General features: G+C 37.0%; 1 protein-coding gene across 1 annotated transcript in view; it reads right to left on the reverse strand.

The window, feature by feature from the left end:
- Positions 1-1,383: 1,383 nt before the first annotated feature.
- The window catches only part of LOC102442936 (kininogen-2-like), a 29,232-nt gene continuing 14,322 nt past the window's right edge, over positions 1,384-16,293 (reverse strand). The window contains exons 6-10 of the mRNA XM_014452241.2: positions 11,426-11,510; positions 10,400-10,560; positions 5,257-5,364; positions 5,053-5,139; positions 1,384-1,622 (exon numbers count right to left, since the gene is read on the reverse strand). Of these exons, the coding sequence (XP_014307727.1) occupies positions 1,542-1,622; positions 5,053-5,139; positions 5,257-5,364; positions 10,400-10,560; positions 11,426-11,510 (522 nt within the window). The 3' untranslated portion in view covers positions 1,384-1,541. The remainder of the gene's footprint in view (positions 1,623-5,052; positions 5,140-5,256; positions 5,365-10,399; positions 10,561-11,425; positions 11,511-16,293) is intronic.

Genomic DNA, 16,293 nt, shown 5'->3' on the forward strand with positions numbered 1-16,293 from the left:
GGGGAGTTGTGTCCCTCAGCCAAGCCTGCAACCTCTCCAATCTGGGACATCCCTCTCACAATCCTGGACTGCTGGCTCCCAACTGCTCGCCTGCCTGTCTGCCTGATTGCCCCTAACTGCTTCTGCCTGTCAGCCTGATCACTCCCTAACCACTCCCCTGCCAGCCTGATTAATGCCTAACTGCTCCCCTGCTGGCCCGATTGCCCCCCAACTGCCCTTCCCTGTAGGCCTGGCTACACATAACTGCCCTCCCCTGCAGGTTTGCTCACCCCTAACTGCCCTCCCCTGCCAGCCTGGTTGCCTCCAACTCGCCTCCCCTACTGGCCATCTTGTGGCAGCCATCTTTGGCCATATGGGGGCAGCCATCTTGTGTGTTGGAGTGATGAGCAATTTGCATATTACTCCTTTATTAAATAGGATATTTCAGATGAGGACACAGGGATGTTGATAACTTAAGTAAATTTTCAGCTTTTGGATTCAGGCTGCCTAATAGCCAATGCCAGTGCTTGACTCTGTCATAGTTTACCCTGACCAGTACTCAGAACAGCATCAGACATAATAAGATATTTAATAAGGGTTTTTTTGTATTGAGATAATGATCATCTCAGATTCAGAAATGTGTTTTTGTAATGCCGACATTGATAATAATACCTCATGGTAACTCGGTGTAATGAAGTTCAAAAGGTCTGAGTATGAATGCCAGCTCTGTCGTGTAGTAATTATGTGACCCTGTGCAGGGCACTGGGAGCTAGTTTCCTCATTGTAAATGCAAGGTGGTCATGGGGACTTCAGAGTTGTTGTGAGGACTAAGTAACACTCCAAACAGAAACTGTCCAACATGGTAAATGGCTCCAATAAGCCCTCAGTAAATACCTATTTCAGAAAATTAAAAATCTCTTATCATTTTTATTCTATTAGATTTCAACTTTTTAAAAATTATTTGAACCAAAAGGGTAATTTTAAATTTTCTTTAAACTTTTTTGATGCTTGATGTTTTTTGCTAGTGAAAAGTTGGTAGGCATCCTATTAACAAAGAATTGTTTTGTTTTCTTTTTTGGTAATTATCTAGATCTTTTAAAAAAAATAACAAAACAAGAGAAAATACTCTTAACTTTGGGCTGAAAATCACGAGGGGGGGGGAGGAGAGAGAGGAAGAAGGGAAGGTAGAGAGATTCCTTAGATTGTTGATGGAAACATTACCCCCAAACCCTTGATTTAGAGCCCACGTTGAGGTCCTGGTGGTAGGGAAGGCTCACTTAAGGGATCCCTGACTGTTCCAGAGTTGCACTATGAGTCTCCGTGGTGGAGCGTGCTCTCTGATCAACTGGACTTTGCTGTAGGATGGGTATGGCTGAAAGCAGACTACTGTGAATGAACCAGGAGTGAGAACATTAAGATCAAACTTTATTTCAGACAGAAACAGGATGATAAAATGGCATTCTTCTCCATTGCCATTCTATCCCATCTTCTTGCTCTTCCATTCAGGGCTGCTGACAGGTTGCTGGGGTTATTGTGCCAGGCATGGAGATTTTGCCCACTGGTCAAGAGGCCTCACTCTTAGATGTTGGCTGTGCCCCTGCCTGCCGAGGTCGGCCCTTGTACACGCAGGGTCTTAGTTGCTTCTGTAAGTATAGTAAAATTCTGTTAATATGGTGTTATCATTCAACAAGAGAAGAGTGAAGCAACCAGTTGACAAGATGAGACTTGTTCCTGACATCATTGGTTCTTTATTGAAAAGTACAGATAATATTTGAAATGGAATAAAAACTCAGAGGCTCAAATGCATCCAATAACTTGAAGTCGCAGTGGCACATGCCTCCATAAGCAACTGTAGCTGTTTAAAGCCCTGTCCTGTTTCACTAGCCAGAACACAGCAGTAATTATGAAATGCATGCTTTCCTCATATTAGAAGCAATTAAAGACCATCATATTGTTCTTTTTTTGTAAAAGTCAGCGCTCTTCAATGCCCTAGCAAAAAATGATTCGATGATAAGGTGTGGCTAGAGAGGCATTTTCTCGTAAAATTTCTGAAAAAATTTTCCATCACATCTTATGATATTACTTGTCAATTATAAAAAAGATTTCCTTTTATATCACTACTCCTGCTTTCCATTGTTATCATTAAACTCAGAGCTGATGAAAAGTAAGGATTGCTCATTCTACCATCATCAACAAATACACAAACAGAAAACTCCTATTTCAAAGCCTTGTTGCAAAGAGTAGTTAATGAGTAAATAGAATTTGCTGACTTCTGAGAATCACTCTGATTCAGAAAGAGAATTATCAGAATAGCTTTGTGAAGTGGGAGTAACTATTTGATATGACTAGCCCGTTTGGAAACAGAAAGTCAATTAGTTTATTTCCGCCTGTCCTCCCTTTGGCCAGTCTGTCTTTCTTGTTGTCCCTCTTTGACCTCTGGTAGCTTTTATTATTATTTTTGCCCTATTAAGAAGTTCACATTCAGTCTCTTGACTTTCCTTATTTTCACATGTGTTCATGGACCAGATGCCACCGTTTATTCAGAATGGCAAGAATCTATGTATGAAAGTCGATGACATCCATTCTAAGGTACATATTTGTTATTAGAAAAGCAAATTGCAGTAGGCCACAAGGCACATTTGTTTGTCCATTTTCTGTGCTAGTTAAGAAAACTCGTGAAGTTCCCGGGTGATGCACCAAACAAATAAACAAACAAACAAAACAAAAAAAACCAACAACAAAAAAAGAAAGAAAATAAAACTCATTAGGAAGATTCAGAAAGGATTTAGAAATCGGCACACAGTTTTGTGTTGTCCATAGAAATGATGGTGTCCCCATTGGGAGTCTCACCACTTCTCTCTAGGCTGTTTTGAAGCTTCATGGTCTTTGGTGCATTATATCAGGGTATTTGGACAGTGGTGAAAGGGGATGATGAAGCGTTAAAGAAACACCCATGGCTGCATACATTAATAAAAAGCATCAGAGAGATCAAAATCATGAAATATTTTGTTTCCACAGTTGGATTCATTCCATTAACTGGCTTCCAGGGGCGTCCAGGACACTTGCAGGAAGTTGTTTCTGGGAAATCAGTTATCAGGTTAAATGAAAGGCTATTGGGCTCTATCTGGATTTCAGGGATCCAAGAATCATCATTCTCTGTGGGAGTTGGCGGTATATTAGTCATCATAGCTGCAATGAGATCTAAGTCCCGAAATTCAGGAAAGGCAACTGCTACACCTGACAGGGCTGGGGAGGGGAGGATTTCGGCCCTTCTGTCTTCTCTGGTGTCTGTGCAGATGTAGTCTTATCTTCAAAAGAACTTGTTCTCCAACCATTGTGCTTTCCATTCTGTTTTCCTTTATTTTTATGTTTTTCATGGCCATGACCATGCTCATGTTTATGTCTATGGGTTAGGCCATGTTCCCTTTTATGTCCATGGCCAAGACCATTTCTTTTTGTGCCCATGGCCTTGGTCATGGTCACATTTATGACCATGGCCAAGGCCATGTTTCATTTGCTTTTCATGGCCCCAGCCATCCTTGTTCTTTTTCTGAATCCTGATCTTCATCTTAAAGAGGTGGGATGGAAGTGTGGGGTGGACTTACAGTTATTCCTTCTTTTGTTTCCGCCACTTGTACTGATCAGAAAGGTGAAAGACCTGGACGTCTTTTCAGCAATGTGGTCTAACCAGGAAGTATTAAGATTAATGCATTACTGTGGAAACCACACTCTCAATGAAGAAAGAAGGGACTGAGACCTGGCAATGCTATCTTGGTTTACAATGCAGCAAGTCTTTAGCCAGGTTTTAAATGCTATGTTAATATTGCAGAAAGGATGAAAATGAATATCTTTTCCTCTTTTGATTGATTTTATAATTTGTGGATATTTCTTAATAATACTCCTCTAAACTATAGAGGTTTTTCTTCATCTGGAAAAATTGGGTGGTTGAACTACATAATACCATGGCACATTATTTATTAATTGATACTAATTTTATTAGCACAATTGCAGTTTTTATACCAAAAGACCCCAAATGGCTTTATGGACTAAATATATATGCAGCATGTGCCCACAATTACTTTGTTGGGATGAAACACATTAGAACATATTCACAAGCTTGAAAACCAGCCTTTGTATAATGTCTGTGTTAGACTACATATATACCTATACAAGGCAAAAGTCTAAATCAGAAAAAAAAAGATAAGAGGCTACTCGCATTGAAGATCTGGATGATTCCCACCTACATTTCACTACTGGTGAGAACAGGATGATGGAGGCAGTGTCAGTGGTGCAAAGAGCATGGTCTTTGGAGTCAAATAAGCCAGAGCCTAGTTGTTAGCATCATGTGAACACGGATGACTCTGATTTCACCTACACTTGCATCCGTGCACCACTAGCTCCACTTTTCTCATCTCTAAAATAGGAATAACAGCAGCACCTGCCACAGAGAGTTGTCAAGAGAAAAATATGTGTGAAGTCCTCAGTACAGTGCCTGGGACAGAGCAAGCACTTGATCATGTTATTATCCACTCCAGGATCTCAGCATCTTTGTAATTTTTAGTGTCTCATCCTTGACAATGGGAAAAGTCTTACTTATCTCCAAGGTTCTCTTAAGAATTGGAAAAGATGATACAAACTAATGCTTCTCACACTTGAATTTGTGTATGAAACCCTGGAGACCATGTTTAAATGCATATTTGGATTCAGTCGATGTGGAGTGGGGTCTGAGATCTGTATTTCTCCCAAGTCCCTTGGGTGGAGGCAGATGCCAGTGAAGCATCTCAGGCACATCTTAAAGCCCCAGAGCTAGTATTGGCTCTGCACAGCAGGGGCTGCCCTTCATTAAGAGAGAGCCTCCTGAAGGATGGGACACTGACAAAGGGTGAGATTAGGGGACTGACTGTTGTTTTCCTTTCTAGACATAAAAAGAGAGGTCAGCACAGAAATGTGGGAGTTCTCTCCATTCTAAAAGATAGTCCCCCAATTCATTTAAATAATTGTTTACTTTCAACACACAAATAGGACTTTACAGAATGAGCAAAATTTACCCAGGTTGACTAATTAGAATCATACCTTTCCTGTTGATTGACATTTGACAGTAGACTCAATTGTATTCTTCCAAGGTACCACATAAACATCAGCAGTGCATCTTAGCATTTCCTATCCGTGAAAACAAAAGCCAAAAGAGAGAACAGTGTTATTCATGAGATACTTAAACAGGAATAAAATATCAAGTAGATATCCAGGGAATAAGTATAGAATTGTATGACTACTCACTCCATGTTTATTGATCTCACAACTTTCAGTCAACTCTTTATGTCTTTGCTTGGAACATGTGGTTTCCCTGGCTGTGAACTCAATAACATATGAGTATCCAGCCACGAACTGGAAAATAATTAACACAAAGTAGAACCTTCATTAATATTGTATAATAAATGATATGTTTTTACCCTAAGGGATCTTAGGGGAGAATATTAAAATTTTAATTATACACTGCTCAAATGAAAGGTATACAAATAAAGTACAAATGTTTGACAATTAACTTTTAGTTTGTATGCATGTGTAAAATATTTGGCTGTTGGTTGGTCTTGTTTCCTTTTGTTTAAAAGGAAACAAGGCTACAATATTTATTTTTATACTTTTCTGAGTTTTATTATTCAACAACATTCAAGTGCTCAAGTTGTAATAGAATCTAAGAGTAGGAAGAAAAACTTAAACATTTTCTTTAAATATGCCTTATTGTCATGCCAAGTCCTGAATCAGAAAAAGACTGAGTTAGTGTCACTACAGAAATTGTGGGTTAAATCATGTGATTAGAAAAATTCTTTGGATTTTGTAGTTTGCCTCTCTTAATTGTTTTATATTAAGAAACCATTTTAATCTCTATCAATAGTTTTTTAAAATTGATTTTTAGAGGGAGAGGAAGGAAGAGGGAGAGAGAGAAACATTGATCAGGTGCCTCCTGCATGCCCCTTACTGGGGATCCAGCTCACAACCTGGGCATGAGACCTTACTGGGAATTGAATCCACAAACTTTTGGTGCTCAGGGCGTTGTTCAACCAACTGAGCCACACCGGCCAGTACTGCAGCAACAGTTTTAATCTTTATACAGTGCTATGTCCACAATGAATATTTTGTGGCCCAATTAATTTATTTTTCATATAAAAGAGGCACACTTTAGTTATTTAAAAAATTAAACTTATGCTTTTTAAAAATACACTGACTTCAATAAAATTGCACATATGGCTTTTAAAAAGTCATTTCAAATTGCCATATCTTATATCTTTACACTTAAAAAAAACTACTTGGTAAAAATGACTTTAAATTTTATGTTAAAAAGTTAGCTGATATGGTGAATTTCTAGCCCAAGTTATTCAATACTTGATTCTACGATCTAAGTGTGTGTGTGTAAAAGAATACATGAATATATCCGTTGACCTGGAGAGATGACTATTATTTTTATAAATGAAGTTACAGCCCTGGTTAGTGTGGCTCAGTTCATTGAGTATCATCCCAGGCACCAAAGGGTCCTGAGTTTGATTCTCAGTCAGGGCACATGCCCAAGTTGTGGGTTTAATTCCAGGTGGGGAGGGGCGGGGCATGAAGGAGACAGTGGATTGATGGTTCTCTTTCCTTCACTCTTTTTCTCTCTCTAAAATCAATAAAAGTGTATTAAGAAATAAAATAATGAAGTCACACGGTAATAGTAGAATCTCGTTTGAAAAAGCAAACCACAACAGTTTTCCCTTTTTCTGTGTTTTTTAAAAGCATGGAAAATGTGTGGCGGGAGGAAGAGAGCAGGAGAACGAAGTCATAGGAAGAGCTAAGCTCCCCCTCTACTTTTTCTGGCATTGATCTGCTGGGTAAACATGGTTATATTTTTAAGAAAAATTTGATACTTAACTTTTAAGACTCCAGGTGTAGGTGTAAATGGGGAGGAAGGTTCTAAGAGGGTTATAGGGTCTATATTTTGGTGATCATAAGTTTTCTTGCTCATTTCAGAATATATCTTAATCCAATTTTCCGTAACAATAATGTTGATAAAAGTAATGTTGCCCAAGAAACTGGACAATATGTGACACAAACCACAACTGATGGCTCAACTCTATTCAGGGTCAAGAAGAAGGAACTAAATAGATGTAAACCTTCCATTTGTGAGCCTCGAGATGGCATCTATATTGCCATTATTATCAGGTGTCATTCTTATCAAAAGTCTTCCCTGCTCAAACCCATCCTGCTCAACCTTTGTTATTACAGTAGCGATAACCACATACCAAAATAAATTCCAAATGTATTAATAATTTAAATTAAAGAAATAAGCTCAAAAGATATAAATATGTACCCATCAGGTCTCAAGAGGAAGAAGGCTGTTTTTAGGTGAAAAGCAGAGGTAGAAAACATGTCTAAATTTGTTCAGACAGAAAGGACAACTAATTTTCAAACATCACAGCAAGCAAAGTAAAAAAATAAAACCTGGGGAAAATATGGTATAAGATTAATATTCTTACACATGTAAAGCCCAACATGAAAAATATGAACAACAGACATGAACAAATATTTCAGAAAAGAAGTTAAAATGGTCATTAAGCCAGAAACAAATGACTATCTTCATTAATAACCAAAGATTAAAAAAACAACAACAATGCAACAGCATTTTTAATCTTCCATATGTTGGCAAAGATAAAAACAGTGGTGATACCTGGTATTGGTTAAGTGTGGGAAGCACGCAGCCTCAGTCACTGTTGGTAGGAATAGAACTCAAAGCAAGATGATCAAGGTCCTATAGCCAGGTGCTATGAATGTAAATTGGCATAATTGCAAATAGTTTGGCAATTTAGGAATTTGCATCAGAAGTCTTAGACATACTATACATATGCCTTGACATTTCTAGTACTTTGTTAAAAGAAAAATTCCTGCATGTGCACACAAAGATCCTTGAAGTATATTCATCTGAGCAAAGACAGGGAGGAATATAGACAACAGTGGGGACAGCGGCGGCAGAGGCAGGGCAAAATAAAAGGCCAATGACAGAAATCACATCATTCACAGGTGCAACTGGAGAATTTAAGAAATATCTGGCATCTGAAACCATCTTGAAATGGACATGCATCCAAATAGGACTAAATATGCAAAGCCAAGGCAAGACCAAATCTGTAAAATTAATCTTTGGGAAAAATTGGTCATTTGACAAATTCATCAAATGGTAAATAGACTTCCAGTAACTCGGCTGCTTCTAGCAGGGCTTCCTTGAATAATCATGTCAGAACAGCCAAATTGTTCTCTTTAAATGTAGAAACCAGTAAAGATTCATCTTTTGTAAGTAAGTTTGAGATTCTCAGCATATTTCAAATTGACTTGGCAAGAGAAGGAATGTCAGTTCCCTTCAATTAACAGCACTACCTGTTATTCCCCGGGCATCCTTAGCATAAACAAATATACATCATGCTTGTATGTTGATTCATTAACTTACAGAGAACTGTAAGTATATGGAGACTAGATAGTCATGTAAAAAATGAGTGGTTCTCTCCTGACAGCAAACCTCTGATATGCAATATATGGTGGAGCAGAGGGTATTCCTGCATCAAGAATAAGGGAGATTCACAAGAAAGCAGAAATATGAAGTGAGAAGAAAAGCTGACAAACTCAATAACATTGGGGGATGTGGGTGGGTAAGAGAGCAACCAAGGGACTTGTATGCATGCCTTTAAGCATAACCCATGGACACAGAAACTAGGGGGGTGAGGGCATGTGCTGGGGGTGGGAGTGGCCGGGGAGAGGTCAATGGGGGGAAAAGGAGACATATGTACTACTTTAGACTATAAAGAATTTAAATTTAAAAAAGAATACAATGATTGGTGTACCATGTGAGTACACCCCTAACATGGGTCATGTGCCTGTGAAATGAGGGAGAAAGGTTGTGGTGTCAGGGGCAGGAATAAGTGCCTGAGTAGGAGAGAGAGCAAAGTGTCAGTTTTGACTTACTTTAATACCATTTGGTTAGGTTTCCCCTGCAGTAGTGAAACTAATACAGGAAATTAGAAGATGACAATAAACAGCCCATTGTGCCATCACCTAAAACCACCACTGTGAATAGTTGGAGGCATTTGTTTCCTTTCAGTATTATTTACTGTACTTTTTATAACACACCTGACAACAGAATGTATAGTCAATTTTATGGTCTCTTTTTTCCCCACTGCATATTTTAACACAAGGCATTTTTCACATCAAGAACTCCTCACAAAGATATTTTAAAATTGCTTCTTGATACTCTATTTTAAGGATATGCCGCACATTATTTGATCATTTCTATATTATTGATCAGTTTTGACAGTTTACCATGTTGTCTTTTATAGTTAAAGCTGCAATGAGTATCATTGTCTATAAGACTCTATTTTAAATTTCTAGAAATTCAATTACTGAGCCAAAAGTGTGAATTGTTATAAATGAAGTACCCCTCCCCACCATCAGATTATGTTGGTTTGCTGAAACAGTTTGGTTCTATTTTGATTAATTTTGTTGGTGCTATTTTGTTCACATTTAGGGAGGCCAGTTTTGAGGTTTATAATAAGAATCTGCCCATGAATAGATTATTCAGATGGTGTTAGAGTTGGAAGAAATTTGGGCTCTTCTCACCCAGCCACTCATTTTACAGATGGGGCACAAGACTGAGTGAGTCTGAATGACAGCTCTGAGTTACCCAGGACATGAGGGCTGAGGCTCTGGTAGAACTGTGTCTCCTGACCCCCAGACTAGGATGCTCCTTATCTATTGACAGGGCATGGAAGGAAAGATGAAGCCCTAGATGTACATTTGTGGGCTGAAAGGACACCTAGGCAGGGGGGAAGTGACCTGGAGGTGAGAGTGAAGAGAGTCTGGGTGATGATAGACTGACATGTGGCTGATCCCAAGGCACTAAGTGATGCAACAACAAGAAACCACTCTAGAAAGGCAGAGAATGAGAGTAGCTTTTCCTTGCCCTACATTTTACTAATTATATAAATTTGCTAGAATTTATATAACACTTTAAAGTTTGAGAAGATAATGTACTGACATATATTATCTCTCTTTTTTTGTTCCATTTATTTATGCATTCACTGGCAGCTCCTTGTATGTGCCCTGACCGGGGATCGAACCTGCAACCTTGGCATATAGGACAATTCTCTAACCAACTGAGCTACCTCGCCAAGGCTTGACATATATAATCTTATTTGAGTCTCACCCGAGTCATTTACAGACAGAAAATAGAATGTTCTAAATGACTTGTGCAATATGACATAGCAAGAATGTAGTGAGGTTGAGACTTGACATTCAATTCCTTTTACCAGGTATACTATTTCCCAACCCAAGATCAGTGGCAATATTAGTAAGCAGTTTGTACATAGACTATAATATCATGATTTTTGTAGCTTAATTTACATACCTGGAATGTTGCTCTGTGCACAATGTCAATCTTGAAGTAGAAAGTTGCATTATTCTCTGCATTAAGCTTTGTAATGGAATGATTCAGAGCATCCTTCATATCTGAGCTGTCAACAGGTATCTCTACGGGGCAGCTAAAGAAACCTGTCATGGAATCCTTCCCTGAAAGAAGAAGCAGGTTTTAAGTTAGTGTGTGTACTGAAGGAGCAGTCTAGCCTAGGACCTCTCCTGCACATTGTCCAGCACTCATTTATATGGGGCCATGTGCAGCCTAAAGGCCAATAGTGAGTGGGTAGAGGTTGTCTGTGTGACCTTCACCTTACTGCCTGCCCTCTTTTCCTCTCCTCAAAGTCAAGAGCATTTAGGGAAAACTTCCATCAGAAGGTGTTAGTACACTTTCAATATCAATGTGCTGCACTGTTCCTGAGTTATTGCATTTTTCAAAGAAAGTGTAAGGAAGCAACGCTTAATTTAACAGAATGATTCTCTAGTGGGAAAATTTTAAATCCTCTGATTCTGGTGAGCAGGGAGCTTCAATGATGCTTCTCACTGTGGAATGTATGCAAATATCTTCCAAGTATGAGTAAAGCCAACTCTTGGTATAAAAAACACTGGCTTGACCATAAACTTGCACTATCTCGCTTTCCCCACATTATAATATGCAGGGGAAAAAGTATTTAATTGAAAGGATTTTATTCTGAGTTATTAAATAGGAGATACAGCTTCCCCAATTTATAACACCTGAGGTAGTGACATCTTATACACAAGGAAGACCAGCTGACATTGCATCTGAAGTTCAGCTTTGCCCAAAGAACAAAATCTTTCCTACTGTCACCATATTTCCTCTGGCCACTTGCAGAGCAGTCCCAACTGCATCAGCTACAGCACAGCACAGCAGAAATGGGGTACAGCAGTAAGGTTTGTTGATTATATCATGGGACCTAAAGCACAATTCCTATAAAAACACCTAGCCAGTTGTCTGGGATCAACATGTACTACTAGAGGACAAACATGTATTATCGCATACTTGGTAAAATCTGACACTTCTGTGAGAAGGAAGCAATTCTTAGCTGAGGATCCACGTATGCAAGACCTGTACATTCACCGGTATCCTAGTTTTTAAAAGGAAAATAAGTTAAAAACGTTCTTAAGAACTTTTAAAGTAAACAACTAGTAACATTAAATATAGGATGTTGACTTCACATAGAAAACAAAACAAAACATAATTCCATTGCCAAACAGAGAATAAGAAACTATTAGGTATTAGCATTAACATCAATAAATGTATTTACACAAACACATGAAATAAGATGACAAGAATACCTAGTATAGAAATAATAATCATATAGCCCAGCCAGCATGGCCCAGTGGTTTAGCATCAACCTATGAACCAGGAGGTCATGGTTCGATTCCCAATCAGGGCATATGCCCAGGTTGCATGCTTGATCCCTAGTGTGGGTGTGCAAGAGACAGCTGATCAATGGTTCTCTCACTCATTGATGTTTCTCTCTTTTCCCCTTCCCTTCCTCTCTGAAATCGATAAAAATATATTTAACAAATAAAATATTTGAATGGGTAAAATTTCTTTTTAAAGGACAATGAATTCCAGACCAGCCCATGTGACTCAGTGGTTGAGCATCAACACAGGAACCAAAAGATCACATTTAGATTCCTGGTCAGGGCACATGCCTGGGTTGTGGGCTGGATGCCCAGAGTGGGGTGTGCAAGAGGTAGTTGATTATGTTCCTCTCTCATTGATATTTCTACCTCTCTATCACTCTCCCATCCTCTCTTTCTAAAAATAAATAAAAACATTTTTAAAAAGAGAAAGGCAATGACTTCCGCATTAAGTTAAAAACAAAATTAATGTATTACATTTTCAAGGATAATATCTTGTAATATAAAAGATAAAGGTAGATTAAACATAATGGATGATCAAAACTATATGAAGTGCCCTAATTGGTTTGGCTCAGTTGATAGAGCGTCGGCCTGCAGACTGAAAGGTCCCAGGTTTGATTCAGGTCCAGGGTATATACCTTGGTTGGAGGCACATCCCTAGTAGGGGGTGTGCAGGAGGCAGCTGATTGATATTTCTCTCTCATTGATTTTTCTAACTCTCTATCCCTCTCCCTTCCTCTCTGTAAAAAATCAATAAAATATATTTTTAAAAAACTATATGAAGAAAATATGAACAGAAAAAGGATCTAGAGTATTATTAATATTGGACAAAGAAACGTCAAGGTAACAAAAAAAACTCATGATGGTAGTAAAGAAGATAATTTTGTTTTTATAAAGATATTGTCTAGAAGCATGGAGTGAAAATACATGAAGCAGAAATTAGATATATATGTATAGAAATAGATTAAAATAATGGTGGTGGAGAATTTTATGTAGAACCTTAAATTTAAGATAGATCAAATGGATTTAAAAATAAATAAAATAATAGAAAATGAATAAAATAATAAAAAAGCATTTAGGTGGTATCTTCATATGATCCATATGACTTAAATGATATTTTTATAAGTATGGCACAGATATTTTAAAGTGCTTTTACATTAGGTTACACGAAAGGCTCAATAAATTTCTAAAATGAAACAATACTGGCATGTCCTTTGACCTCAGCACCAAAAGAAAAGAATTCCTAAAAATACATTTAAACAAATAAACAAGAAACTAACTACTTGGAAATGTAAACACATTTACCTAAATAGTCAGGGTCTTCTTTGAATAAGGAAAAATATAAGAAACAAAATAAGAAAACTGCGAACTTTATATAATGTTGACAGAGCAGCAGTTGGAATTAAACTCATGGCTTTCGTAATTTAAACAGAGAGAGGCAAGAAACAAACAAAACAACCTCAAACCGAGGTGTTTATATCAGGAAGTTAGAAAAAGAAAAAGAATAATAAATAGCCTTAAGCAAAACAAAAAAGGAGAAAACAATAAAGCAAAATGATTGAACTAGAAAACAGAAAGCATTAGCATTAGTAAATGAATCCAAATGCTCATTCTTGGGATAAGGAAAAAATCAAATGCAAAAAAAAAAAAAGGCATTATAGCAAAGGAACAAAGAAGCTAAAAATATAAGAGAATAATTATGAACAAGTGTATGTTACTTTAAATCCCAAAGAAATGAATACTTTTCTGGAAAACTATAAATAACCAACGCTGACTTAAACATAAGAACAAATTTGAATGGATCAATAACTGAAGAACAGAATGCTATCAATACTCTCAAATTCCATTCCATTTCTCACCTCCAGACAACATAGATGTTTTATAGATGAATAATTTTTATAATTGAAGAAATATTTAGTTCCTTCCAATGTAAACTGTTTCTGAATATAGAAAATAGTCGCAAACTACCCAAGTCAAAAAATAGTGGCTAACCACCTAACTAAAAAATAGAAGGCAGCAGGGAAAGTGGAAGACCAAATATGACATGGACTGACTCCATAAAAGAAGCCATAGAAATGAGTCTATAGGTGCTCAGCAGAGCTGTTGAGGTCAAGACAGTGTGGCCATCACTCATTCATAGGGTCACCAGGAGTCAGAGCTGACTCAACTGCATGTAACACATACCTGACTCATTCTAGAAGACTATAATCTGGATACCAAAACCTGAAAAAATAGAATGCACACACAACCACACCCAGAAAATTGTGAAACCACTTTCACTTAGGAATAAAGATGTAGAGTTCTTAAACTAAAAATAAAATCCAAATGCATATTTAAAGAATAATTAACACTAAGCAAAGAGAATTTATGAACCTAGAGGTAACTATTAGGAAAGTTGTCAAAACAACATAACAGATTAAATTAGAAATGATGTTTCAATACATATTTAAAGCATTTGCTAAATTCTAACGCAAATTTCTCTTTTTTCTTAAATTAAAAATATTTGTTGGGGTGACATTGGTTAATTATATAGGTTTCAAGTGTACAATTCTATAATACATCACCTGTATATTGTATTGAGTGTTTACTACCCAAAGTCAAGTCTCCTTCTGTCATCACTTATCCCCCCTTTATCTTCTACTTTCCCCCATCCCATTTCTCTCTGGTAATCAGTGTCTGTGAGTTTTTGGGGTTTTGTTTTTTTGCTTAATTCTTTCATCTTTCTCACCTAACCCCACAACTTGTCTCCCCTCTGACAGCTGTCAGTCTGTTCTCTGTATCTATGAGTCTGTTAACACCAATTTCTTATTTAAAAACAAACAAACAAAAAAACTTCTTTAAAAGCAGGAATGCAAGGATGCTTCTTTAATATGACAAGAATGCCTACCTGGAACCCATAGAAAATATTATAAATAATAAAATTGTAGAGGTTTTCACAATAAAATCAGGAATGAAACATAAATGTGTGCGGAATATCTCTGGATGTTTGGTCAATTCACTGAGACACAGAACAAAACATAAACATTGGAAAAGAGGAGATAGAATAATATCTTATTTTATACCTAGAATAATCAAAAGAATGAATGCAAAGGTTTTAGAGTTAATCAGAGCTCACTCTCTGAATATAATGTAAATATATCTAAATTGATACATTCATATAAAAATAATATTAAAAAGAATAAATGAAAATGAAAAGCAAAATTTCTTCAGAGCAATAATCAAAAATAAACAAACAAAAAAACACCCCTACAAAACCTAGAAATAACTTCAGTGAGCAATGTTCTGGATATATAAATAAAATCACACAACTTTTAGAAGTTTAAAATAAAACTTGACTAAGTATAGATGTATGCCAAGTTCTTAACTGAAAAGAGAAAATGTAGTACATACATAAATTCTTCTTAAATTAATTTAAATATATTTTTATTGATTTCAGAGAGGAAGGGAGAGGGAGAGAGAGATAGAAACACCAATGATGAGAGAGACTCATTGAATTGGCTGCCTCCTGCACATCCCCTACTGGGGATGGAGCCCACAACCTGAGCATATGCCCTTGACCAGAATCGAACCCCAAACCCGTCAGTCTGCAGTCCAATGCTCTATCCACTGAGACAAACTGGCCAGGGCTTCTTTAATTAATTTAGAAATATAATGTAATTCCAATCTATATGACAACGTAAGTTTTTCTTACAAACTTATTCTAAGGTTAGCTAATTATATTGAGCATCTTTTCATGTGTTTAATGACTGTTTGTATATCTTCTTTAGAGAAATGTTTATTTTAAAGTTCTTTGCTCATTTGAAAATTAGGTTGATTATCTTTTTGTTGTTGTATTATAGGAGTTATTTATATATTGCATATTTAATTCTTATCAGATATATGATGCAAATAATTTCTCCCATTTTCCGGGGTGTCTTTTCACTCTCTTAATAGTATCCTTTTAACTTTTCTCCCAATTATAAAATAAATAGATGCTTGATTAGAAACATTGGCAAGTACTAAAGAGTATCAAAAAGTATAAAGAATCAAAAAAAGCACCCATAATTCCAACTGAAAGTTAACTATGTTTTATATTTTTGCATATTTTTTTCATCACTTAATATTTTTTTATGAGTTTGCTTGAGGCAAACTGACAACATATGACAGGGATCAAGATCTCAAATGCTCCCCTCCATCACTTTTGTTGTTGTTGTTAATCCTCACCTGAATATATTTTCCCATTGACTTTAGAGAGAGTGCAGAGAAAGGGAAAGACAGAGAGAAACATCGATATGAGAGGAACACATCCATAGGTTGCCCCTTGCATGAGCCCTGACGAGGGCCTGGCTCAAGCCAGAGAGGAGCTTGCAACCCAGTAACGTGCCCTTGATCAAAAATGAACCTGGGCCCCTTTGCTCCTCAGTCCGATGCTCTATCCACTGAACCAAACCAGCCAGGGCCCCTCCATCACTTTTGATATTTACATTTATTTTATATATTTAAATGAATATGTATCTA

The sequence above is a fragment of the Myotis lucifugus genome, unplaced genomic scaffold, assembly GCF_000147115.1.
Source record: "Myotis lucifugus unplaced genomic scaffold, Myoluc2.0 scaffold_14, whole genome shotgun sequence".
Taxonomy (NCBI): Eukaryota; Metazoa; Chordata; class Mammalia; order Chiroptera; family Vespertilionidae; genus Myotis; species Myotis lucifugus.